The 27533-nt window shown below is 30.1% G+C and overlaps 5 protein-coding genes across 5 annotated transcripts; all 5 read right to left on the bottom strand.

Annotated features, from left to right (window-relative positions):
• Positions 1–4157: 4157 nt before the first annotated feature.
• LOC145760580 (uncharacterized) lies at positions 4158–6481 on the bottom strand. Its single transcript, XM_082574522.1, has 9 exons — positions 6339–6481; positions 6056–6159; positions 5832–5995; positions 5621–5746; positions 5461–5554; positions 5214–5335; positions 4800–4903; positions 4482–4662; positions 4158–4344 (listed from the first exon to the last, which is right to left on the bottom strand). Exons 1-9 carry the CDS (start codon positions 6479–6481, stop codon positions 4174–4176), a joined length of 1209 nt encoding a protein of 402 aa, XP_082430648.1. The 3' UTR covers positions 4158–4173.
• Positions 6482–6684: 203 nt separating this feature from the next.
• LOC145763888 (serine/threonine-protein kinase PLK1-like) lies at positions 6685–11144 on the bottom strand. Its single transcript, XM_082575440.1, has 11 exons — positions 10914–11144; positions 10698–10847; positions 10292–10417; positions 9944–10131; positions 9628–9756; positions 9286–9464; positions 8861–9019; positions 8676–8753; positions 8277–8482; positions 7989–8120; positions 6685–7789 (listed from the first exon to the last, which is right to left on the bottom strand). The coding sequence occupies exons 1-11, from the start codon at positions 11082–11084 to the stop codon at positions 7583–7585; spliced, it is 1725 nt and encodes a 574-aa protein (XP_082431566.1). The 5' UTR covers positions 11085–11144; the 3' UTR covers positions 6685–7582.
• A 993-nt stretch (positions 11145–12137) lies between these two features.
• On the bottom strand, positions 12138–18762 carry LOC145745117 (forkhead box protein K1-like). The gene is made up of 13 exons (XM_082563115.1): positions 18344–18762; positions 17751–17844; positions 17364–17587; positions 17051–17156; positions 16729–16812; positions 16278–16379; positions 15845–16047; positions 15165–15299; positions 14613–14815; positions 14394–14471; positions 13992–14240; positions 13647–13727; positions 12138–13525 (listed from the first exon to the last, which is right to left on the bottom strand). The coding sequence occupies exons 1-13, from the start codon at positions 18694–18696 to the stop codon at positions 13512–13514; spliced, it is 1926 nt and encodes a 641-aa protein (XP_082419241.1). The 5' UTR covers positions 18697–18762; the 3' UTR covers positions 12138–13511.
• A 1170-nt stretch (positions 18763–19932) lies between these two features.
• LOC145763403 (cytochrome P450 1A1-like) lies at positions 19933–23259 on the bottom strand. Its single transcript, XM_082574843.1, has 9 exons — positions 22946–23259; positions 22628–22779; positions 22357–22459; positions 22005–22114; positions 21665–21789; positions 21416–21549; positions 20788–20932; positions 20555–20715; positions 19933–20469 (listed from the first exon to the last, which is right to left on the bottom strand). The coding sequence occupies exons 1-9, from the start codon at positions 23210–23212 to the stop codon at positions 20140–20142; spliced, it is 1527 nt and encodes a 508-aa protein (XP_082430969.1). The 5' UTR covers positions 23213–23259; the 3' UTR covers positions 19933–20139.
• Positions 23260–23547: 288 nt separating this feature from the next.
• On the bottom strand, positions 23548–25636 carry LOC145761180 (aquaporin-8-like). The gene is made up of 5 exons (XM_082574565.1): positions 25371–25636; positions 25126–25252; positions 24588–24775; positions 24172–24306; positions 23548–24032 (listed from the first exon to the last, which is right to left on the bottom strand). Exons 1-5 carry the CDS (start codon positions 25571–25573, stop codon positions 23924–23926), a joined length of 762 nt encoding a protein of 253 aa, XP_082430691.1. The 5' UTR covers positions 25574–25636; the 3' UTR covers positions 23548–23923.
• Between the last annotated feature and the right edge of the window lie 1897 nt (positions 25637–27533).

The raw sequence follows: 27533 nt of genomic DNA, 5'->3' as shown, positions 1-27533 counted from the left end.
TACTGAGTTTTACTTATACCCATTCATCAGGATAATAACAAACAAAATCCATTTTTATTTTGTTTAACTTTTCCACTGCAATTTTACCATACTTGTATATTGGTTATACTGCAAAAATCACCTAACCTAGCATGTCAGAAGTAATACCTTACAAAATAATAAAAAAATATTATTATCAGAAGAATTTTATAATATTAGTTATCATTCTTAAAAATTAGGCAATGTAGTATTTAATAATTGCTGAAAATAAGAAAATTTTGTAAAGAGGATGATTTTACACTTGTACTTGATATATAAAGATAGTATGCTAATAATATTTGTGTAAACTTTGATTTTAGTGTTACTTTTATATTTTTAAATACTAAGGAAGAAAAATAATAAAATTCAAAACAATAACGTTGTATTTTTTTTATAATGTAGTATTTTTATATACGCTGTTAAAAATTAATTTTAAATAAGTGTTTACAAAGTTATTTTTTGTTATTTTAATTTTTTTGCGTACTCGATTTAATTTTTGTTGGAATTGCTAACCCTGGTTTGCTCTAACCCTAATCGAGCTGAAACCCTAGCTAGTTCGATTTCGAAAGCAAGTTGCAAAATTTGTAAGGTAGAAAATGCCTTAAAATCATTAGTATCACATTTTTAATGTAGTTTGTTATTTAATAGATATCATTTAATAACAATTAGTCTTTTTCACAAGTTTAACTTTTAATTTTATGTTTTTATTGTTTAAGTAATATCGAGGATAACCGAATAAAAGAAAGCTTATACGACTCACAGTAATTCCTTTTTCCGTATTTTTTTAACTAGCCAAGAAGGTAAATTTTTTTTGGGAATTTTAGGAGGATGAGGAAATATCAACTCCTGCCTTTAGTAATGCATCAACACAAACTTTATCAACTGGGCAAATACCCACTATTCCTCAAATTCATGCTTCAACAAATACTGATTTGGTTACATGTGTTGAAACAGCAATAAACACAGACCATCAATCTTATACTCAACATGACATTCCAAAAGTAACAAATAGTGGGTTTGCTGTGACAGTAATAACCGAATGCGTTGATGGACATTTATACAAATGGCGATCACAACCTCTTACAAATACACGTTTTTTTTGTAATTTACTTATACCTTCATCTTTGCTTGTTACCAAAAACAGCTATTCTGCATTTATGAACATTTGCCAAACTCTAAAAATTCAATGTGAGTCTATAACAAACTGCTACAATCTACAGCGATTATACATTATACCTGTTGTTAAACGAATGTGGACAAAGCACAATATGGACCTTCTGGCAATGATAGCTTCTAAAGTGAAGGTAGTGTCGGGAGATTGCAGATTTGATAGCCCGGGCCATAGTGCTACATTTGGGACATACACCCTTCTTGATCAAGAAACCCGTTTAATATTGGTACAAAAAACTATTCATGTGGCAGAGGTGAAAAATAGTTATTGGCTTGAGATCGAAGGATTAAAGCAAGCACTAAATTATCTCAAAGTAAGTAAACATATTGTCCCTTTACTAGTACAAATATTAATTTAACTTTTTTTGTACCAGGAATCTTGTTTACAAATTAATTGGATTGCTACTGATATGCATCCTGGAATACAAAAGATGCTCAGAGATGAGTTTCCCCATATAAACCATCAGTTTGACCTATGGCATATTGCAAAAAATTTAAAAAAGTGACTACTGAAATCTAAAATCCTATGGTTATTAAGTGGACAAAAGCAATTATAAATCACCTATGGTATTCAGTTTCTACATGTAATAAAGATGCAATCTTATTAAAAGAAAAGTGGTGTTCTTTGGTGTATCACATCCAAAATAAACATAGTTGGATATTTTATGAAAAATTCCATGCCTGTGAGCACCCACCATTGATTACTTTTGAACAAAAAAATAAAGAGTGGTTAAACTCACAAAGCCCGGCTTTGGAAATTATAAAAACAGCAGTACTAAGGCCAGCTTTTTTGAAGTCTCTTGAAAGGGTATTTAATTTTTCTATACTGTTTAAAAAAATCATTTTATTTTAAAACAAACTTAAGATGTTATATATATTATAATATCAACTACTAAACTAGCCTTTGTTTTAAGGTCACAGAGTTTATACACACTGGTGAACTAGAGAGCATACATGCTTTATATACAAAGTATTGTCCAAAGCGGCATGGAAGCACGTTTACACGTAGCCGCAATGGACCACAACCATTCTGTAAATCGTGCGCAAGCCCAAACAAGCAGTGGTGATCCACGCTACAAAATACAATTTTCAAAACCTGCAGGAGCCTATGTCGCCAAAATTATTAAAACACCAAAATCTTACAAATTTCGAGAAAATTTAATAAGGGGAATTTTTGAATATAGTTGTGGTAAGAATATTCATATGCATTTTTGAAATATAAATTTTTTTACTACAAAAATGCAATAATAATACACAAAAAATATTTTTAGAAGATATAGGTGAAGCAGAAGAGACTGAAAAAAACCTAAAACACTTGGGCAACATGCTGGTGTTGAATTTCCAGAACGAGAAATTGTGATCAAGTCAATGAAAAGTCGATTCATCTCTAAAAAATAAATATTTTTTTACCTTTTATCGTTTTGTGTGTTTGTATTTTCAATGTATATATATATATATATTTTCATAATAAAAATTTTAAACAAAGTTATCTTCACAGATAGTTAAAAATTTACCCTTGCGTAGGCAAACCCTGTGTAAACTCCACTCGCCTCAGGATATATAGATCTAATTTTTTTTGTTACACATGAAGGTATAACATGGCGAACTCTTTTACCAAGTTTCCCCCTTGCCCATAAGGTAAATTGGCGGTAGCAACATAAACGATAAGCTCTGTAGATATATAATATAAACATTTGTTATTTAAAGTTTATAATTAGCAATAGAACATTAAAGTGAAAATATTAAAAAACAGGTGTACCTTGAAGTTATAGGTCTTGCCATAAAACTATCGCCGTGAAATTCATGCATTGTTAACAATGCTACTTCGACAACTTCTCTGTTAAGGCAAACAGCAACAAATTCTGGATTTTCTGTGATGCATTTAAAACCAGCTTGTGTAGTTTTTTTAGGAAAATGAATTAAATTCCCTACAGCATAAACATTTCAGTTCAATTTCCATTAGGCCGCAGTTGGAACAAGTGCACCAAGACAAATTGTTGGTTCTTGTTAGTAAATCTTCGGGATTATTAATTCCATTGTCACTTTCACTATCTGTTTCTGCTTGTAATGTTTCTGTAGTTTTGGTTGGCTCAAATGCATAAGGTTGTATACCTTGCAAGCCTTCATATTCAAAAACAGTGTCAGTCATGTCTGCTGATATTGAAGGAGTAAATTCGTGTTCCATTATATTTAAAATTCTGTTATCAATACACTATTAAATACTGACACTTAGTAAAGCTACAATCAATTAATTATAGTTAAAACTAAGAACTACATGAAAAGATATATACCAATTTTAATAGTTTAACAAACTGACAGACTGACCGAGTTAGATTGACGGGCAAAACCAAGTTACCCTGACAGACTGACCGAGTTAGATTGACGGGCAAAACCAAGTTTGTCTAATCTGCTAATAGCTGTTTAAGTACAAGCTCTAAAAAACAGTCTGGCTAGGCCAATGTTTTAAACTTTTGGTTCCCATACTATACAAGTATTGGTAACAGGTATATAAGATAACATTTTTCACGTTTCTACCCAAAAAATTTAAGTTAAACTTGACATTTCACTAATTAAAAATTTATAGCCATAAGAAACAACGATATTGAAAATCGTCTTCCCTTACGATGACGTCACGTCGGTAAACACTTTTTTTTTGTGAAAAAGGTAACCCCCTATAACTTTTAAACCAGAACCCCTAGAAAATCCGTTTTTTGAAATTAAATTTAATAAAATATACTTATTTTTATAAAATAGGCCTAGTTTTGCCTTTAGTTCCCCTTTAAGAAAAAGGCACAAATTGTTCAATCGCACTTTAGCTCAGGAATCAAAAATCAGTCAAACGAAAATTGTAAACAAACGTGTTTTGATTACAGAAACCACAACAGGCGTTGATTACTAATTGTAAAGTGATATCGACAAAACTAAATTCTCAACGCTTTTCTTTTTTATTGGAAAACATTGCGTTTTACTTTAAATATAAAAAATTTAACTTGAATCTGAAACCGACATCTCGTCCAATTCTTCAGTAACTGTAGTGACGTCACTGCTACTAGTTGTAGCAGTCGTTTCGTCATCACTTTCCACGTCAGAGTCAACTGCATAACTCCGTGAAAAACAACTGTCTGAAGTTTTCTTGATCAACTTTTGAAAAGCAATCTAAAAAACAATAACACTTGATTATCTTTCTATCTTTTTACATTTTAAAGAATATTCTATTCATAAAAAATTGAAAACATGTACAATAGAACTATAAAAATAAAATATTCTAAAGAAACCCGGCATATTATACGAACCTGCATTCGACTTGGTTTCTTTTCAGTTCTTGCCCTAGGATGAGGTCGGGATGGAGTATGTAAAATTGCAAGTTGAGTCTGAGACGGAGTTTCAGGTAGGTAAAATCCAAGCTTGTATAAATCAGCTAACCAGCAGTTAAAACGATGAACACGCTCTAATGATCTTTTCTCGATTCCAAGTCTTTTTTTATAAAACAAATCATTTAAAATATTTTAATAAAATATTATATAACATGACAAAAAAGCCTACTCAAATTTTATTTTAGAAATTGCTTGTATTTAAAGTTACCCACTGCAAGCAAGTTTTGATAAATTTACCTGTACACATGCCTTGCCAGAGGTTCAGTATTAATATTTCTAACAAGACGAAAATATACCCAATACCATATCCAAGTCTGGCACATGACGTCATTCTTGTCACACTAAAATGGAATTTTAATTTAAAGGGTAAAAATGTAATACAAGCATTAGGTGTTATTAATTTAGGTCGTGTCAACGATCCCAACAGTTGTAATGTTTTATGATCCAGAAGTTTTATGTTAACATTGTTTACTGCTGTCAGAATCAACACACATTGTCGGGGGATAACCATGGGTTAGTACACCGGGAAGACTAACGACAATTTTGACCGTAAATTCGGTTATAAATCAACATGAGCATAACAGATAGTATAGGTTCTACAAAATCCAATATAAAAAAAACACATTTAACCCTTAAAATTAAAAACTATACCTGAAAATTAATTCCTTTAGCAGCTTGATAAAACTTGATTGGTTTGCCGGTTCGAGGTGAAAGATAAGTGTGCATCCACATTTGGACCTCTTCAGACCCCCTCCGGTCTCCTGATGGACCCGCTATAGAACATTTTTGTTATAAAGTAAGAAAAACAGTTGTTAAACTATTTTAATTGTAGTCTACGTTTTTGTAATAAACAACTTTTCAGGAAAATCAAAGTCATTGATAGGCTATAATAGAATACCTGGATCGACATATTCCACATTTACATTCGTACTTGTTTCTTTGATATATGCAACAGTTATGTGTTGCGGTAGTCCAATCAGGATTATGGTGTCCTAAAGCAAAATAATGTGATATACATTTGGCTACAATACCACAACAAGCAAAAGTTAGAGATTTACCATATATTGCCTTCGCCTCCATCTACAAGGTACAAGTATGCTGGCCGGTGCGATCTTCGGTCTATACACTCCATCATCTGCCGTAAATCGAACGTCGCAGTCCGGGCATGGGTCCTCGTCCAGCGGCTATGATTAATTGACAAGCTTTACATTATTGCTATCACCTAAATATATCTTGCACACAATCTTTTTTTGGACCTTGTAGTAATACCTTGTCGTACATTGCTTTCCAGCGTGGATGTTTCCACAGGTCATAGTTAACACAAGGTGGAAGCACAGAAACGTTAACGTGATGTCGCTCCAGAAATTTTTTCATGATGCAATTTGATTGATATTGCATAAGACGCCATTTCTCGTACAACGATATAGAACGTCCTTTAAATAAAAATAAATCAGCATATCTAAAAATAAATTTTTAATTTGAATTTATTTTACCTCCAGCGGCTCGTAGTTTAGCTCTGCGTGGAATAAAATGTCGATTTCCTGGTGGTTTTGATTTGGCGTAACCACCATAATTTGATGATCCTTCTATTTCAAATCTGATGAACATAAATAAATTTTTTTTTTTAATTAAGGTTTCTCTTTAAATTACTTTACTCTTGATTTACAACGGTAGTTTATGACCGTAGACTACATCGTAAATCAACAAGTTTAGCTTAAACGTTACAGGAGTACCCTAAAATATATCAAAAATTTGAAATTACAAAAGAATACTAACCTTGGTTCTTCCAGATAGCGAGATGTTACACATCTTGCAGCAGATGGCGTTAGATGCTCGGAAGAACATGTTTCTTTGGATGATTCGCTTTTCTGACAGCAAGAAGATGAAACCTTGCTGCCGGCGTATTCTTTTTTGCTCATTGAGCATGCGTGTTTCTAACCTAATTTCTTGCTTTTTGCGTATTTCAGTTGCTCTCCCATGTCATAGGAATTTCCTAGGCTATCTTTTTTAGTAAATTTTTTCCAAAAAACAGACAGCGTTGGTCATTTTTAATCAATAGATAATTTTTTCAAAACTCCATACGTTTTCTAATAGTGACGTCATAAATAGACTTATACATAGACATGTTGTATGTACTTTATTATAGTCAGCAACCAAAGAAAAATATGCGTTTAGTAATCAAGGCGGAATGGCTATAACCGCGAGTTCATAACATTCTCACTTCTATGAACAAGAACAGAAAACACAGTTCATTGAAAATAACAAATCGGTTAAGGAAAGAAAAATTTGTTAGCTACGAACAAAAGAAACGAAAAAAAAAGAACTTCAATTTCACATCACATGATCCGGAAACGGAATTAACTGGCAAAAGACGTTCCATTTTCCAAAAAGGTAGAAATAAATTCATAGTTTTTTAGTTAATTACATAAACACGTACACTATATGGACGTTGGGCAGTGGTAAATTACTACAAAAACACGCACAGAATGCAGGAAAGTCAATACAACTAATCAACTTGCTTTTATAAAACATTACAATTAGAAAACCCACAAATTCTTTGCCCGAAAATACGATCATTTAAAAAAACAGATTGGTTTAAAAATTCTTTCACCAATTTAGGGAAATCTATGCCAATATGAAGTATATACTTAAATTGACATAAAATGAAGAACAAAATCACTTTTAGTCATGTTAAAAAATTCTAATAAGATTACATTACATCACCTATTTGCTTGTTTACCTAGCATAAAACATATTCAATGTCGTTTGCATAACACGTATACACTTATTTGACCACATAACAATCCAAGCAAAAATAAAGGACAAATAATCAGCCTTAAAATATTAAAAAAAACAAATATTGTTCTATAAGCTAATTCTTGCTGAGGGTGTATAGAAAAATGTTAAATAAGCGTTTTTTTTTTCAGGCATTACTTTAGGCACCTAAATTGCAGTGCATAGGTATATGTGCCTTGCCCTGACTCAAAAAAAATATGTTCAAAATAAATATCGGAAACAATTTAGTTTGTTTCCTTGTTGCGAGCAGTGGTAGAATGACCTGACTGAAGTTTTTCCAGCATGGTGCGAGCGTATCGAAGTCGATGCGAGAGCTCCTTGCAGCATCCATGCTTCTCCAAGAGCGAAAGACGGAATGTGCGGAAGCGTTTGCTAGCATCAATGTATGTAACAGCACACATAAGTGGGCATAAGACAATCTTAGTGTGATCCTAAAACACAAAAGGGAATGTTTAAGTAAAATAAGTAGCTTAACAATACAACACTAAAGTTATTACACAATTGACTGAAGTAATAAATTTTTTAAGATTTTTGAATTTGCCACATCAACCACTTATTTGAAAGTAAATTCTATTAAATCGATTATTTTTTTTTATAATTTGAGTTATTAATGCTCGGAGGTGTACTCACATTAAAAAAATTGATCTGAAGAGTCCCATTACTGAGATGAAGAATAATTGCACTTCGAGTCCGGAACCAGGTTCGAAGAAACGGGAGGCGGGAAAATTGATCTCCTTCTTTTGGAGACATTCCTGCTCCAGCCTGCTCGAATTTTTTTTTTTTAATTAGAATAGAACTAAAAAATTTTGTTTAAATAGTAGCAAAGATTGGAAAAAAATTTTAAATTAATTTTTTTCTAAATTAAACAAAAAATATTTTATTTTTACAAAATAAAGGTCTCTAAAATCCAATTTGTACCTTTAGCAAATGTTCAGACATGTAGTTTCGGAAGTATTTAAGCAAAGTGACTTTTTTCATCAGAGCATCAGGGTAGGATTTTAAAGTGTGATAAGCCTCTGTCATGTCTTTGTCAATATATTCAATTTGGTCACTGTTGTTGTACAACAAAAGCCGAGTGCAATCGTTAAACAACACTCCGTTGCTGTTGTCGCAAAGATTGTAACCTGTAACAATAGAAAGAATATTTAGTTGTGAATAAACTTAAAATTCAACATTTTAAACAAATATTTACAGCTGATACCAAATGCTATGTTAAAAATAAAATATTGGTTAACAAAAAATTTATTTTAGTCAAGATAATGAGTGACGAGGCATAATTTTGTTTGTTTAACAAGATTAAAGACAAAATTTGTTTACCAAGTCCATATTTGTCTGTGTAGTCAACCCATTTACTGATCCACAAAACTGGGTGAGCTGCTGGATCTTCAGCTTCATCTAAAATTGTGTAAAATAATTTAATTGAAAAAAATTCTTTGAATCAGAATCAGACAAAAATAGGCCTATAAAAAGCTAAGAATTTTTACATTATATAAAAATCTTACCCATATCAATGTTTGGCCGTTGGGATGGGTTTGATTCCATTAAAGTCTGAAGTTGCTTAGCCAAATCACTCATGTGGAAGTCCGGTGACTCGTTGTTTCTTATATCACCTCCTACCTGCTCACATTTACCACTTGGTGCAGGTTGGTGGGTTCCTGGTGCTGTTAATAGTAAAAAAAAATTAGATGTTGTTGATGGAGTGAAAACTTTTTTTGGCGAATTTAGTTTTTTTTAGTGTTTTATATATTTTTAATTATTTGAAAAGGCCTTTTAATTTTGATTTAAACATTTAATTTTAAACTTTAAAAAAATTAAATTAAAATTACTAAAAATATTTAGATTTGTTTAATAATAAACTAAAAATGGGTATTTACACATTTTAAAATTTGGTTCAACAACTTAATCAAAAATAAAAAACTGCTTTTACCATTGTTGATATCAAGCAGTGGTTTTCTCTGTGCAGTCTGTAGAAGTTCTGGGGCAAATCGAGGAGCCATTGCAAGACAAGTAGTGGGTAGACGGGGTGGCAAATACCCACTAGTGAAAAACTCATCTTGAACAAGGGTAACAACTGAAGGACGAGCACAAGGGTCACTTCGCAACATTCTGCAAAAAAATAAAATTTATTTTTTAATTAATAAGAGTATATACCTTAATTTAAAAAAAAAATTGTTTTATTTTCAAACCATGATTCCACAAAAAACTCATAAAGAAAAATTTCACTAATGAATAAAAATATTAGCAACTTAGTTGTAAATATTAAAATTACTTTGTAATTAGACTCCTAGCTGGGCCTGTAACATAAGTTGGAATTCTGTACTCATTTTTCTTAATTCTTGAGTAAGTTTCCTTTAACGATGTAGTTTCAAATGGAGGCTTTCCAACTAATAGTGTATACCTGTTAAAATTATAAAAGTTCATTATTATGATCCAAGTAAATTGGTTCTGAAGTTTAGATTGTTAAATTGGAAGGTAATTAATTCTTCTTAAATTTTATGTATAAAATAATTTATTTGCCACTTTTATTATTAGATTAAATAAAATATTGTAAATTTTTTTCACAACCTATATGTTCTTGTACTTACATAATGCAACCTAAAGACCAGATATCTACTTCATAGCTATGACCTTTTTTGTTTAAAACCTCTGGTGCGATGTAGTTTGGTGTTCCACATAAAGTTTTCTTTCGCTCTCCATCGAACCCAACTCTAGTTGCCAAACCTAAATCTCCAATTTTTATCTCCATATCATCAGTAAGAAAAAGATTTCCAAGCTAGAATAACATTAAAAAATTTTATATATTAAGGTAACATTTCTGTTAAAATTGTGAACTATTATACATTAGTGTTAAGTTTACCCAATATTATAATTACAAGTGAAAGTGTTAACTTTTAACAATATTTTAAATATAAACATTTCAACAACCAAATTACCTTTAAATCCCGATGAATAATCTTCTTCTCATGCAAGTATTGCATTCCATTAGCTATTTGTTTCATGTAATATCGAGCTTCGGGTTCAGTTAACGCTTTTCGTCGTTTGTGCAATTCCATCAGAGACTGTTAAAAAATTGATATTAATTTGGTTTGTAATTTTTTGAATGGATTTTATGTTTTTTTTAGGTTTCTTTTACTTTAAGAGTGTATTAAAGGAGCAATTGCAAGCTATTTGTAAATATCAAGGTGAAAAACAATTTAAATATATGGTACTGGTTTGACTCAAAAACCTTTTTAAACCATAACCTAATCATGCAGTGACCCAAATGCATTAAGACTAATCTTTGAACAAGTTAGTCTACGTTAAAATAAGTTGATCATTTTGTTTACTTTATAATCTTACCCTTCGTCTGCAAAGCTCTAGAACGACATACACAAAATCCCTATCTTCGAAAAAACCATAAAATTTAACAACATTTTCATGAGAAATACTGCGGTGTAAAGAAATTTCTTGAGACATTTTATCTTTTTGGTGAGGCTTCACAAGAAGAGACTGTATAAAAACAAAATTATTATTTACACAATTGAATAAAAAACAAATGATTTTTGATAACATTACCTTTGCAACAATTTTTCCTGCATAAATCTTGTTTGTATCAAGATCGGTTATTTCAAAGCATCTTGCGAATCCTCCTTTTCCAAGAAAGCGACCTTTTTGATACCTTTTACCAGTTGATGCATCATGCAATATGTCAGGAATTTCTTTTGTGGCTGTATCTTTTCGAGACATTTTCAAAAATTATAAATAATTTTTTTAAATGTATTATTGCTATAACTAAAAAATAACTTATTTTTGCACTAAAAGATAAATGAAAAACGTTAATTTAGCAAATACATCAAAAAGTTACGGACTAATAAACGGTCAGTTATTTAGTTCAGTTAGTTGGTTAGTCAGTTAGTAAAAACTGAAAAATTATTTTTTTTAAATTGCGCTGTACATCTGTAGCTCCTTTCCTAGCAAACACATACAAAACTGCCTTAACATATAGAATAGCAATACAGTTATAAATCTTAAGTAGTCGCTTTAACCAATAATATGTTTTTGGCTAACGGTCAAACAATAGAACAACATAAAATGCCTCTCTTTAACTGTTCAACTTAAGTGTCTGACGCGGTGGTGATTTAAATTCATTTGAAAATTCGCTCTTACGGTAATGGAGCGTTCTGATTGGTCGAAAGTTGGCGTTCCGCTGGTTTACATAATTCCCTTTTTTTCTATTTAATGAGTTTGTTATTTTACGGTTTGGACGCTTCCAGCTGGCTTGCGTTGGCGTAGCTACGAAACCGCCGTCCTGTGTTTTATTGTTTTGCAAGCATATTTATATTCCTAAGACATAGCTGTAATTAAAATGTTATTGTGGTATGCTATAAATAAATATTATACTAATTGTACAGATATTTAAATAAGAATATGTTTTTTATAGTTTAGCGCACAACAAAAACTGATTTCCTACAAATATGGTCAGTAATTTTTTTAAATTACGGTAGATAGTATATGCAAGCTAATATTGGCATGCATTTGTTATCTTATAACCACTTTCCTGCTTTCTTGTAAATTTAAAACATTGACGTTGATCATAAATAGTTTTGGTAAAGTGATTACCCAAAAAATAAACAACACTTACGTTATAGCCATAAGCCAAATAAACTCTGTGTTACTTTTTCGAATTTCCGATATTCTCATTATAACAAGGACTAAAGCAACTTGACCACGACCTTTTTGTATATAAATCCTCTTTTCTATCCACCTGACTTTACCTTATTAGATTAATAAAATAAAAAATACAGGTGAACCAGGTTTTATTTGCAACGATCAATTAATCTCCAATCAAGTAAGGCAAATATTAGTTTTGACCAAATCAACAAGAATGTTTTGGAATATTGTTACAATTAAATTAAAATAGTTGTCAAATTAAAAGTGCTTTTTTATTTTGAGTTTTTTTTGATGGGTGCATTTCTTTGTACAAAGTATTAACTTGATTGCCAATAATTAATGAATCATTTTTTAAATATGTCACCATGTAGCCAAATTTGAAAGAATGTGGAACAGTTAACAACAATTAACACATGGAAAAAACATTAAAATCACAGACACTATGGCGTGATTTTATAATGCAAACTACCTTTTATAAAAATGCACTTTCATGAATAAGCAAGCAAAGTATTAAAGTATGTATAATACAACAATGTTTCGGGCCTGGGCCAGTTAAAAAAAACTTAAAACAACGCAATACAATACAACTTATGCCAGGTAATACCTTAAAGAACCTTTAATGCATGCTATTGGTACTAAAAGTTTTTGGTTTTGTTTAAAAGGCTGTTTGTGTATTTAAATATGCCAATATTAATGCCGTAATGAAAAAACTTAACTTTAAATGCACATTTAACTTAGAAGTGCATATTTACAGGCCAAGGAAATGCCCAATTTTTAATAGCACCAGGTATTGTTTACCAATATTGAGTTTAAAATTTTGTTTTCATAATTTTTTTAAAGTTATTGTAAAAATAAAATAAAATTCAACGTGCCTGCAACAAAGCTGTATGTAAAATTCTACAATCATCGAAAATATAAAAAAGCACAACATTGAAACTCAAGTCCTAAAAAATAATTAAGCCGCTACAATAAAACTAAAACAGGTTGCTAATCAGGTCACTAACACCTAATGACAAAGATCGCAATAATATTTACAAATCAGATATGCAGAAAGCATTTTAATAAACTTCTGGGTTCAAAAACTTTTATTTAATTTAGTTTTGAGGTGGTTTGAAAGTATATACTTTAGTCGAGCCAAAATTAAAAAAGTAAATTTAACTTTTGTCCTGCATTTAAATAAATCACATAAACTGTCATAAAAATGTTAGGTATTCCATTAATTACACTTTAAATTAGCTGCTGTGGTAAACCAAGTAGCAGCTAGGTTAAATATAAATCATCTTACAATATAATATAACAACGCCTAGTAAGTGTAAAGTTAAATAGCACCACAATATGTTTGCCAAAAATTGAGCAAAAATCAACTTATTGGCAAAAAACTTTAGATGCTCTTTTGGCAGGTATCTTAGGATAAAATTGTTGTTCTGATGTAATTAAGCATGGAAACAAATTTTTCCATTTATTAGACTGCTAATTACTATTTATGATGTTCACAACTCCTTTTTACTGTGTGGTACCTAAACAAAAAAAAATCCATAAAAAAAATTTTATTTGAAAAATACTTTAACATTGTTTTAAATTTTATGGATAAAGTTTAATATAATTTTAAAAAAAGGTAAAAACAGTTAACAAACTTACTTTCAATTTTAGGTTTCTTGATCGGAATTTGGTCATTGTCGGTGTTTTCATTTACCCTTTTAACTAAGAACTGCTGAGTTCCTAAAAAGTAATTTAAGTTTAAACTGCTATACGCTAAATCATAAATTAACAAAAAATAAGTAATTTTTTCCAACATTTACTTTACTAGTAAACTTTAAAATATTTTATTGCATTACTTTAAGGCCTAAAAAGTGTAAATCTAAACCAGGTTGCTTATGAAAAGGGTCTCATACAAAATTTATCTTGGATTAATAAAACTGGAAAAAAAAGAATAATTTAATGAATTTTTTCGCAAAAACAAACAAAACTTATGTTGATACTTACCCGGTACAATAAATGGTAAACTGGGATTATTTATTTGATTTTGAGCTGCAACCAATGTTCCGATGTTTATCGGAATTCCTTGTTGCATATGTTGCTGTCCAACCATTACCACTTGTTGTTGTAGATGTTGTTGTTGCTGTTGAATGAGTTGTCGTTGTTGGGGGGTGAGTGTCGTTAAGGTCGGGGTATTAATCGCGCTGGAGGGGGGTTGTTGCATCACAATTGATACTTTGGATGTGTCTATTCCACCTAGTGTTTAATTCAAAAACACAGTCAACAATCAAGTTATTTCAGGATTATTTTTAAACTACCAAAACAAGAAATGGAAGTGAAGAAACTAAATTTAGAAGCTGAATCGTATTGACAAAAACACAATTATTAAAATTATCAAACCATACAAACCTGGATGAGAAAAGGACACTGCCGGTGATTCACTTGTTGCCGAGTTATTATCTTGTTTTATCATTGAAACATGGCTACCTAGAATTTAACATAAAAAAACTCAGAAAATTGTAAATAAATTTTTTACTCAATAAAAATTGTATATATACAAAAATGTAAATTTTCTATTATTTAAAAAAAAATCTTCTAAAAATACATAAACATCAAAATACATTTTACCTTGGTTATTAATTGGTTGCAATGGCCATATCATTTTCGACATGGAGTTATTCGAAATTGGAACACCAGTAGAAGATGTTAAGAAAGTTGCAGGCCTAGGTGCAGCTATTGAAGCGTTAACTGTATTATCAGGAAAACTTATAGAAGTTGATGAACTGATTTGTTGTCCATTATTTGGGGAACCAGGTGCTGATTGAGCATACCTGAATATTTAAAATAATACTTTTTAATGCAAAACTTAAAAAATCAAACCCCAAACCATTCTGGTATACACAGGTAAATATTATTAACATAATAAGATAAAATTGGCTCAATAAATTTAAGTATACAACATACATGATAAACCTATATATAATGAAGCTTTGCTGGACATGTATATATATATACATATGTCCAATTTATAGCCCTGCAAAATAAATGAAACTGCCGCTTGTGGTGTTCGGGTAAATTATTGTGACAAATGTAAGTTGTGAGTTGCGACCATATTTCGACCATTATAATTCTGACCGTAGGTTGGGCTATCAACCAGTTTTTGTAAAGTAAGCAACAAACCTTGAACTAAAATGGATTAACTGGTGTTTTGGATCGTTGTCGTAACTTTTCAAGGGGTGGTCTTCGTTACTGTGCTGTACTGGTCCTTTTCCAACCCCCATTGGTGGTAAGTGTTCTGGTGATACTGGTGCACTTCTGTGAAAAATATTTTAAGTTTTTATTTGTTGTATTTATTTTTGCATTTATTTCAAGATAATATAATTCCTGCTACTGTAAGAGAAAATAATCAATTATTACAACATTAACTGTTATGATTGCTTAGCTTTTGTGTATTTTTATATTGATATAAGGTTTAAACTCACCAATGAAATCGACTTTTAAACAGAAAGATAAACAACGTGGAAAACTGATTTAAATACCACAAAACCATAAGGCGTGCCAAGTAACTTGAACCACTAGACTTCCGAGTATTGGTTTTACAGTAAAACTTTACTATGTTTACATACTTGAACTTTAATCACATAAATATTGGAATATAGTGGATGATAATGTTTAATTAAAAAGCTTAAAACACTGCCATCTGTGGTGTGCAGGTAAACTATTACAGGCAAATATTAGTGCGACTGTATTGCCACAACTGCAATGCAGACTGTAGGACAGGCCATTAACCAGTACAAATAATGTAAATAATAAAAGAATTCTATAAAATAGAAACTATTCTTTTTTGTTAGTTTTATTACCTTGTAATAGTTGAAACACTAGATGTAAGCGGAGCACTAAAACATGGGATTGCTCTCTGTCTTCTTTTCCTCCAAGCTTGCTCTACTAACTTTCTTTCCGAATGAGGATCAACTTTCCAGAATGATCCTTTTCCTGACTCCTCTTGAGATCTTGGAACTTTTACAAAATAGCGATTCAGCGAGAGATTGTGACGAATGGAGTTCTGAATAATTTATGTGAATATTTAATTTGTGTATCAAAATAAATACAAAAATTATTTGGCAATTATGTATAATAACATCCTGACAATAAAACAAAAGCTTAATAAAATTAGAATTTATTTTATTAAGCTATGTTACAGTGCCTTTTTAAAATATAACGGAAAAAAATCAGATATGAGTTATAAAAATTAGGTATGCAGTATAAGAATATGAACTATTATTTTCTAATTACCTGCCAGCCCTTATCTGCAGTTCTGTAATAAGGATAATGTTTTGTGATGTGGGCATAGATTCCACTCAATGTTAATTGGGTTAAGGGAGCAGAGGAAATCGCCTATATACGTAAATATTTACATTTTAAATGAACAAATGTAAATAAGACTTTTAAAATGCGAGTATGCAAAAGAGGTAATAATACAATAAACACAAAACGGCAAAGATACCATGGCATTTATATATAAATTTAAGGGACTTAAAACATAGATACCACTTAATAAAGGCATATCAAAACATTTAAATCCATGACTACTCGACCATAAAATAACCAAAGATATTTAAAAAGCAAAATTACAAAAAAACATAAAAAATTTCTTAGCACAAACATTTAAAAAATTTTATACATTGAAAAAAGACACAAATTTTTCTGCACCAAAGTTTTGTTAACAATATACAAAAATAAAAACCTGGATAATTAGTTGAGCATATGAGTAAGGTGGTTTTGCATCTGCACCTTCACCTTTCTCAGGATGATCATCTGTGATCTGTTGCTGTTTACAAAAAAAACAAAAATGATAAAATACCCTGAAATACTAAAAAATTGTTATTCAACATAAGCTTAAGTTCTAACTATAGGTATATATATATATATATAACATAACGCAATGATAAAGTAGATCTACATAATAAATACCTTAAACTTAAACAAAGATTACACACCAATGACACCAATACATTACACTTAACCAGTAAGTAAATATTTTTGAGTTTAAAAATGTAAACACTCACACTTGCAGCAATTGCAGAAGCAGCTGCTGTAAGATTGTCTGTGACATTTTGAGATTTGTAAACAGAATTGTTTCTACCTGGGCTAGATGGACAGGAATTTACAGCACTGCGACAAAAAAACATTTCAAAGAAGCAATAATTAACTTATAAGTATACCAAAAGGTTATAACACAGTCACAAGCTTGAATTTTCTCTATATTACAACAATATGTATATACCTCACTTTAATAAAAAAAATTTTAACAATTTTTTAAAATCTAAATTTTAAACTAATAATTTAAATACTCCATTATCAAAAAATTAAAATCCTTACCTTATTGTTCCAGTGGGTGAGGGTGGAGCACTTAAAAACCCACGAGGATCTCGAGGTAGCAAATATTTAAGAGGTTGGGTTGATGCCACTTTGGTGAACTTTTCTTTTATAGCATTTTCAGTGTTCAGGATTGGTGAAAGGGATTTCGTATGTTTTAGTGGAACCGGTACACTAACTGGAATTGGAGCAGTTTTTGATTCAGCATGTTTTGGGCTTTCAGTGGCCTAAAAAATAAAATACAAATTTAAAATTTGTCTTGTTTTTTACTTTAAGGAAAAAGGAAAACAAAATTGAATTCCACAGAATTGTAATAGGCGGATAAGATTTTAAATGATATTTCAAAAAAAAAAAAACTAAATAATAAATACAGTTTACAATTTATTTTACCTTTTGAATATTACTTCCATTATGTTGACTGATGTCAGGTGGGAAAGGAGTAAAAGATAATCTGATGCTGGTGCTAGGAAATCTAATAACACATCTGTAACAAATATATACAATAATTAAAACTTAAAATTAATTTCTAGACCAATTCTTAAAAAGGTTTATTAATAAAATTACCTAATAAAATAAGAATAATAGACAATGTTAAAAATTATGATGAAAAATAAAAATTTAAAATGTAAACAAAAACAAACAATTATTTACATAAAATAATAATAAAATTATCGTAAATAAAGGACAAAAATAAACTAGTATAGTATTTGTAAAAAGTTTTTATATTGTAGAGTACTATTTGTTGTGGTTACTATCGTATTTAATTCATTGGATTTTACAAATATGAATGTAGTTTTAGGAAATTCTAGACGCTAAATTTCGCAATATCGCACTTCTGGTAAACACGAGGCCATTTTCATTGGCGTTTGTTTACGTGTGTACCACGTGACCGACGGCGGCCAATCGCTACTACGAGACGCTTCACAGTTGATCGCTCAAACTACGCCCGCACATCAACAAACACGCCAGACAGGCCGACTTACGCTTTATCTAATGGCAAAGGCTCCGCGCCTAAACGTTGAAACTGCCCATCAACGAACACACCATTCTTTCCCATACACCATAGAAAGAACCTATTCTTGTAATGTGTAATTTTCAGATGTTTTCTAGATACGTACGACGAAAATCCAATATTTACATCAACCTTGCCGTGCGAACTGTTTCGGCCTATGACAACTTTGTCTTTACTGATCCAAAACTCAAAATCAGCTCCTGTCAGCTTTCCAATAATCTTTCCTTCATTACTAGTATTATCATGTGTCTCTTCTTCATTTAACTTTGGTATTGATTTTAACGCTATTAACGGTGTAGAAACGTTATTAGGTGATGTTGACATAATTCTACTACTCAGCCACGTTGTTTCGTAATGATGACCTTGTTGCAAATAAAAACAAGCGCTCGCTAGCGCCAAATGTGGTAAAAACAAATAAATAAAGTAGGTCATGACGTCACAAGATAAATACCACAGCTTTTATTTTTATAAATCATGTAAATGATAGGTTTTAAAAAAATATGATTTAGGAATTTTATTTATTTTTATTATGTGCAGTATTAAGTTGTATTTAAAAAAAACATTTAAAATTTCTAAGCCAAAATAATAAATAAATTTACAAGCTAATTTGGGTAAATATATATCATTTTCCAGTTTTCGCATCTATGCCTTTAGTTTAACAATGTTTTTATTATTTAACTAAAAATGGTAGCTATTAGATGTTTCAAAATTAATTTATATTCTATTTTGTAGTAGAAAGTTATAACATTATTAGCAAACGCTTTTTAATTTTTTATCGTTTAATTAAAGTAAACAACAAAGAAAAACAATTTTTTTCTAATATTTAAAACAAAAAAAATTTTTGAATTTATTTTATTTTTCTATTTATTTTTTTTCATTTTAAATGTGTTGTGTATACGTTTAAAAATGATCGATTTGTTATATATTTGTTATAATTAGACAAGGGCAAATTCAATACCAGCTGACTTTATAAAATTTATGTGCAATATCCTTTAGACATTTTTATACTATCAATAACGACTTCCTCTTAATTATGTGATTAAAATTAATATTTAATTTTATGTAAATGGTAACATACCGCAAATGGTTAATTTATTATTTTACATGCAGTATTTTTGTAGATAACAATATTCATTCTAATCGGTTGTCTTATAATTTAAACCTTAAAAATTATAACTTAAAAAAGGTGTGTTAATATAATTAATATTTTTGTATAAATATTATTATTAATATTTTTAATGAAAAATAACACATATTTCCATTACTTGACAATATGTTACAATACACAATTGCACTTTATTTATACTAAAATCTTAAAGCTGTTTTAGTTTGTTTAGTATATTACACTGTGTATATTTGCTACCTCTATAATTACCTTGCGAAACAGCAATGTAGTATGCTCAACAACGTGTCAAATGCAATATAAGGCCATTATAACCAACATAAATAGTTTTTAGTTATACAAAGGTTGCTGTATATTTTTCGTGTTTATTATATATATTTACACACAAAAAAAGCAAAACAATACTAAAACCTAAACTTCTGAGGTTAATTACACTTTATATAAATTACAAGTTCAAACTAATAATACATTGCCAAAAAAGTGCCACCAAAATAAATATCATTCGTAGAACTATTACTAAAACAAAACTAAATTTCACATAAACTAAACACAAGCAATTTAAATAACAAAATTATTCATGACAAAATATTTTAACATTAAGTAATTACCGCACTGTTTTGTGCTACAAAAAGAAGGCTCTAAGTTTATAAGACTTCTTTAGTAGCTTTTCTTTTTTCCAGTGTAACTTTATAGGCTCCGGGTATAAGAAGTGGCCCGTTGGTAACAGGTTTTGGATTTATTGGATTTAGATCCGAAAGTTTAAAGCATTGCAAAAACCCAGATAGTAAAAGAACTTGGGCGGTAAGGGCCAAGCTTTCTCCAGGACACTGACGGCATCCAACGGAGAACATGATTACGTTCCGAGATTTCACGAATCTTCCTTGCTCATCAAGATGTCGTTCCGGACGGAAAGTTTCTACATCCTCCCCCCACACCGCGGGGTCATGATGAAGACCCCAAATATTAATAAAAACCTGTTGGTTAATAAAAACAGCATACAAATTTTTGACATGTAAAAAATAAGTTTTTAAAAAAACTTTAATAAACTTATTATATAACCTTGTTATCTTTCGGAATATCAAATCCACCTATTTTCACTGCGGCTTTAGTTGTATGCGGAACACCTAAAGGCAATATTGGAATTAGTCTACAGGTTTCGTCGATACACGCTCTCACGTAATGTAGTTTGTCATAATGCTCAATAGTTGGTACATCATTTCCTAAAAGAATGTCCTTGTATTAACATATAGGGAATAGTTTATGTGAAACATAAAATTTTTACATTTTTTTACCTAGCACACTTTGAATTTCGTCAAAAAGTTTTTCTTGTACTCCTGGATTTTGTAGCATCAGAACTAAGCTCCAACGGAAAGGTCCTGAAGCTGGTTCTACTCCTCCAACAACTACATCTTGGTAAAGATGTATCAGCTGATCAACCTTGTTTAATAGTTAAAAAAATTCAGAAATTTAAAAATTTGCTATTTATAATTTTTAGGGTCACTTGTACTTAAGAGTTTTTGGAAAATCTTAGGGCCGTAAAGAGAGAATAAGCGAAGAGAAAATCAGCTAGAACCGTAAAATACGATAAAGAAAATAAACTAGGCCAATATAATATGAGAGGTAATTAGGTAAGACCGTAAAGTATGAGAGAGAATTAGGCAGTATTGTAAAGTAAGAGAGAGAATTACCTAGGACCGTAAAGTATAGGAGTTTTTCTGAAAACCGTGAAGAACAAGTGATCAATTTTTTCATTATATTATCTTAACAAGAATGTGCTTTTAAACACCGAAATATTTAATCAAATACTTCATAATATTTAATAAGTTATTTAATATCTTTTTTAACGAAAATTTGTTTATCCTGCTATAAAAATATAAAACGGTAGTACTAAACAACAAATAAAAAAATTAAATATTTTACATCATAAAAACTTTTTTCCTCTGGTGTTAAAACTGGATTTTTTATTCGTTTAAGAAAAGCTTCTGTAACTGATTTAACTTCGGCATTTTCATCAAATTTTGGAGTAGCCTTTTCTATTTGACGTTTCAGGATGCCTAAATAAAAACAATTCACATTTAGGTTATTGCAAACAAATCAAGCAAAATTAATTTTAAACAAAAGAGTTTTAATATTTTTAACACACAACATTTTTTTGGTTAATATACATACTTCTCAAATTGGATAACAACGATCCAACTTTTTCGGTGGCACTACTAAATGGAGGAAAAAATCTTAAAAATGGAAAAAAACCAACAACGCCAAACAAATTCGCCATTGATGGGTCATTGCAGAATCTGAATTTTCGTAAAAAATAAATAAAAAGTTTATTAAAGAATTTTATTAATAAAGGTTATATGACCCTATCTTGAGTTATTAGCAAATTTTTTATTTAAGATAAGTAGCCTAGACATAAAAAAAAACAGATTGAAATATCTCTATTTCATAAAACAACAACTAGAATATTATTATAAATTAGTTTTAAATATAGAAAATTTATGACTGTTTTTACCGGTCGTAAGCGACTGAAATTGCATCGGATAAAGGTCGGTTCGAATAATCGACTCGATAACCAAAGAAGGTTTGATTAAATATGTTTGCAAAGTATTTGACAATCACGTCCTAAAACAATAAAAAAAAACTTAATTATACAAAAAATTTTATATATCTTTTTGTAACAAAAATTAATGTATAAAATTTTTTTTATAAAAAATTTGGTTAACTATTTAATGCTTTACAAATTTTCACAACCGCTAGTTACAGGCATAGATATTACTTAAAAAATAAGTTATATACAAAATTAAAATTAAAGCCCCAAGAATAGTAGCAAACCATTATATATTTTTTTAAACAAAGAACCATACATGGTGGTCCATGTTTTTGCCAACATGCTTTTCCAACGCTTCAATCAAGAATTTTGTCTCTTCTTCAACGTAGCTCGCTACTTTCTTGTTTTCGGGGTTAATTCTAAACAAGTAACGTAGTAACGAAACCCATTTAAGTAGGACTTAAGAATCATCTATCTTTGCTGTACAGTATTATATTTTTTTGAAAATTTTTATTTTTTTACAAGTTTTACTATTATATATTATACATTAGCAAGCAAAACTCTTAATAGTATTTAGTATCCAGTACTTGTGTAAAGTTGTAATCAAAAAATTTCTTTGGTCCTTCCATCGAGGGCCGCTATCGATCAACGAAAGGCCCAAGCTACTATCACTGAAAACAATGTCGTTCATAAAGTCGTATGGTCGACCACAAAACTTGTCACCCTGAGTTACCATTGCCTAATAACAATTAAAAAATCTTTAACTTAAACATTTGTTTTGTTAAACAACTTCGTAAAAAAAAAACTTTTCTATTAAAACTAGCCTTTACAATCTGCAATTTTAAACATTTTATAGATCTAAAGTTATAATATAGAAAAACTGATAATTTTAGTTACGTTTTTACCTCCTTAATGGTTTCGTATCCATTTAAAACTACAATATCTGAGCTACCTAATTTCACAGAGTAAACATTGCCATATTCCTTGCTCCACTTTGAAAAGGTTTCGTGCGCGCTGCCTTCGATTTTTGGTATAATGCCCAAGACTGGGTAGCCCTTCGGCCCAGGCGGATAATTAACCGGGCTTGAAAGCCAAAACTTAATAGCAAGAAATACAGTCAAGCAAATGCCCGATATTGTGCCGATAAGGATGAAAATATCATCTGAAGTCATTATTCTATTTTTAAACCCAAGACAGCAAAAATTATTTAAAAAAAGGAATAATTGTGATTGCCAACAAAGTTAAGCGTCTCTGTAAACTGTATATTGAAATAACCTGTCCAAACTGATTTTCAATTTGCTGAAATTAGGCGTATCCTCGTATATTGCCATTATTTATACATTTCCTTTATCTATTTTAACAAATCTATTAATCATAACTTCCTTCCATGCTCATAAATAAAGTTTTTAATTTTAGTAATACCAAATCGGTGTGTTGTTTATTCAAATGATAAAAATACTGTTTAGAGTCAGAAAAATAACTTTGAACACAAATTTTTTGCGGCAAAAGTGCATTAAATTAGTTAATTTATTATTTAAACAATAAAATACATTAATTAAGAAATATAACAGAGAATAAATATACGCTTCTGCGTTGCTCTTGCATATTGCCAAAATCATGATTAGACCAAAGTCTAACTTTGTTAATTTTACATCACACCTAACTTTACTACTACATCCCTCTGTGAATTTATTACTATATATTTATATATTTATATATATACATATTGCCATAAAAGAATAATATTAACCAATCACAAACAAAAGCGTAACTTAAAGAAATTGTGTGTAACTACAAAATGTAATGCAATCCTATAGTGTCACTTATGCACACAATCTGAGAAAATTTTAAAAAACAATTTACAAGAAAAATAAAATGTTAAATTAAATTTTTGAGGAGGTTGTTTTACTTTCCATGTTTCGTTCTTCCAATACATTTTGCTCTTCTGTACTTTCTCGAAACAACAACCTCGCCTTTCCGCCAAAGAACAATCTTTTAAAAAGATTGTATTAATTACAGCTAGTTTAACACAATTCACATTGAAACCACCGTTTTTAGTCACAGTTAATAAAAATTCATTAAATATCTTACACGTTATTTTTACTCTTAACCTAAGAATATGTTTAAATACCTAAATACAAGCCCAGAGAAAAGCGCCCCTAAGATGGGACCGACCCAATACACCCAGTAGTTTGTCCAGTTTCCAGATACCACTGCCGGTCCAAAGCTCATGGTTGGATTCATGCAGCCACCCGATACATTAAAACTATGTACAAAATAAATAATAAAGATGTCGTCACAAACAGAAAAACGATTATGTAAATATGGCGTGCATGTATTAGCTTTATGTTTGCAATTTTTTTTCCAATTAGGTATGCCGCTCTTACACGCCTTAACACGCGTAAAGTTACAATCCGATCTATAGCCTATATTATGTTTAACCATATGATATTCTCGCATCATTTAATAAAATAAAACTACCAACAAATAATTCAACTTGGTCTATATTTTAAAATAATCAGGGTAAATAATAATAAATAAACCTACCCTGCTAAAATATCAATCATTATTGAAAATCCAATTGCAAATGCTGCATTAACGGTGCCTAAATCAACAGCTGCTATAAGTACAGCCAACGTAAGAAGGGAAGTCAATACGATCTCCATAAGTAATCCTTGACCAACAGTAACCCCTGCACCAAGTGCAAAGGAACCTGTTGCTCTGCCGTTAGCGACCTATACAAAATTGATGTTGATTTTAAAAATGTTACCCCAAAATTTGGAATAAAAAAATCGTGTTACTGAAGTAAGTTGCACTCCTAAGTCATATCCTTATTTAATAATCATAACCTAGGATATAAAAACGTTTAAACGTTAGTCTTTTAAAAATGAAGTTGTGTTACAAAATGGTTTCGATTTGCTAATTCTAGTTAACCTTATTTTTAAATCATAATAGTGTCATTAAACAACAAGGCCTGGTTATAAATTATCTACCTATGTAACTGGGATAAAAATGTATGTATAAATGCTGCGACCGTTGCTACTTAAATTAAAGTTATAAAACAAATGAACTTAGGTTAACTTACGTAAGCCAACCCAGCGCCAGCCATAGAGCCTGTCAGTTGAGCAACCAAATAAATAGGAACCATAAACGCTTTTATACCACCTCCCACAAATACAGCAGTTGTTACAGCAAAATTAACGTGGGCTCCACTAAACAAATTAAACAAAATAGGTACATTTAAAAAAAATAGGTATTAGGTTTATATATTAATTGGCTGTAAACAGGGTCCTACTATCTGTTAGTTTAGTTAATTTTATTACACCTTACCTAATGTGTCCGATTGTTATAACTAGAATGAGAACTAGAACGCCATCGGTAATTGCTGGTATTAAAGCCTTTGATATATTTCCATCCCCAGAAATTGTATTCACAGCAGAACTGTGCATAAATGCGAACAAAAGTTGGCCCAAAAATTCAGCAAGAAATGGACGAAGAATATTGAAAAACAAGTATCTCCCTTGTACACCCATTTTATTAAATAATGTGGTTATTTTATTAATATAAGCGAGTCTTTGTAATACTTGTTTACGAAACTAAACCTATAATTTAGAATGATAGACTCAGTTATTACTATAAGAAATACAAAAAATACAATAAAATGCTAAAAACAGCCTTGTCTTTAAATCAATTTACTGAATAACAAACAAAAAGTAATTAAAACTTTCAGTCAAAACACTAGAAATTCTAATACAAACTCAACGACATCCGCTTCAAAATGTAACAATTTTGTTAAACACAATCAAAATAGGCAAGATAGGGTTTTTGTATTAATAAAAACGATTCAACAAACAGCTTTCAAAGAAAATCAATATTATTTAATATTTTTTTTATCAAATAAATAAAATCTGCTAAGCGCTTATAGCTTAAAGTAGAACCTTGCAAACAAATTATTATTTTTTAAATAGGCTAAGCGTAGCCCTGTTAGCTAAAGTATGCTGTACATTTTACTTTCAACTTTATACAATATCGTATTGGTTTCTTGATAATAAAGCTGCCCCCTTATAAAGTTTTCCAAATCCGCAAAATTTCCATCATGTAAAAGGCAAACTATTTCGACTGCGCAACTCGCAAAAAAGGCAAGGACGACGCAATTATAGAGTAAGGGCGGGTGTAAAGCAAACAATCAAAATTGCTGTATCATCAGACCATCAAAAGTTAACGAAATTCGTTATTTTAAGACAATGTGTTAATATAGTACGCATGTATATGAGTTATTTAACAAAAAATGTTTTGCAAATGGTATTTTAAATTGCATGATTTTTACATTTATTATATGACTTACCTAATTTTTATACGAAAGCAGATGCGACTGTCGGAGACAAAAAATATTTTATTAGATTTACCCGAACTTTCTGCAAAGGTAGATTACACGTAATACACTTTGCATGTTGTTTTTGATTCTTGCAATAAGTGTTTCATGAGTGAAGTAGTTTCTGACAAAGCTTAATGGCAATTGGCTGTACCTATAAACCACATTGTGATTTTTTTATACCGGCTAAAATTTCCAAAAGCACACAAGCGTTAACAAAGTTTTAAAACTATAAATTACTAAGAGAAATGTAGCAAACAATCATTAAAACTTATGTTAATCCATGATTAAAAACCAACAGCAACTGTGACAAATCAGGCTAAAATTAACCAACCAGATATGATAAGTCACCAATCCAATTACTACAACCCCAACTTATTTAAAAAATCATATTAACGACATAGTGCTCGCTGAGTAAATTTACGATGATTACATACTGCTGTGAGATTAAATATTTGTTGACACAATGACCTTTAAAAAGGAGTTTGTTGGTATTAAAAAATTGCAAACACATTTTTATTAAATATGAGTAAAATATATTTTTTGAGATGTAATTTTTCAACATTGTTTTTAAAAGTAATTCTAAAATACGTTAAAGTGATTTAAAAAAAGAATGTTATAAAATTATTTTTGTTATAAATAAAACGAAAATACATTATGTAAGGCTTTTTACTTTTTTTACAGAATAATTACAAAATTCTTTAAAATAAATTTTAATAATTGGGTAAAACAAGCAAAAAAATTAAAGACATATTTCTAACTGGTTCTTTTTCCCAGAAAGTTACTCCCAAAGATTTAAAAACGCGCTACTTATGACGTCATAACTATTCTTATGCCCAAATTTCGAATTATAATTTCCCTATACTAAAATGGTATTTACTGCCAGGTAAAATAATATGGCTAGAAACAAAGGTTAAAAAAATTTTTTTTGCTTGTTACTATATTAGTTATACGTTCTTTCAACAAGAAAATAATTCACGTTTTAAAATCAACTTTACGTATTATATTTCTAAAAAAAAACGTGTCACCGATTTTAATTGCTGTATCATTGCACGATATACTGCAAAGTGTTTTACTTAGAATGTAATTCCACGGACGATGTATCGACGATCTAAATTCTA

The sequence above is a fragment of the Corella eumyota genome, chromosome 1 (assembly GCF_963082875.1).
Source record: "Corella eumyota chromosome 1, kaCorEumy4.1, whole genome shotgun sequence".
In the NCBI taxonomy this organism is placed as follows: domain Eukaryota; kingdom Metazoa; phylum Chordata; class Ascidiacea; order Phlebobranchia; family Corellidae; genus Corella; species Corella eumyota.
The sequence above is the reverse complement of the archived record's forward strand: the minus strand, read 5'-3'. Positions and strand labels throughout refer to the sequence as shown.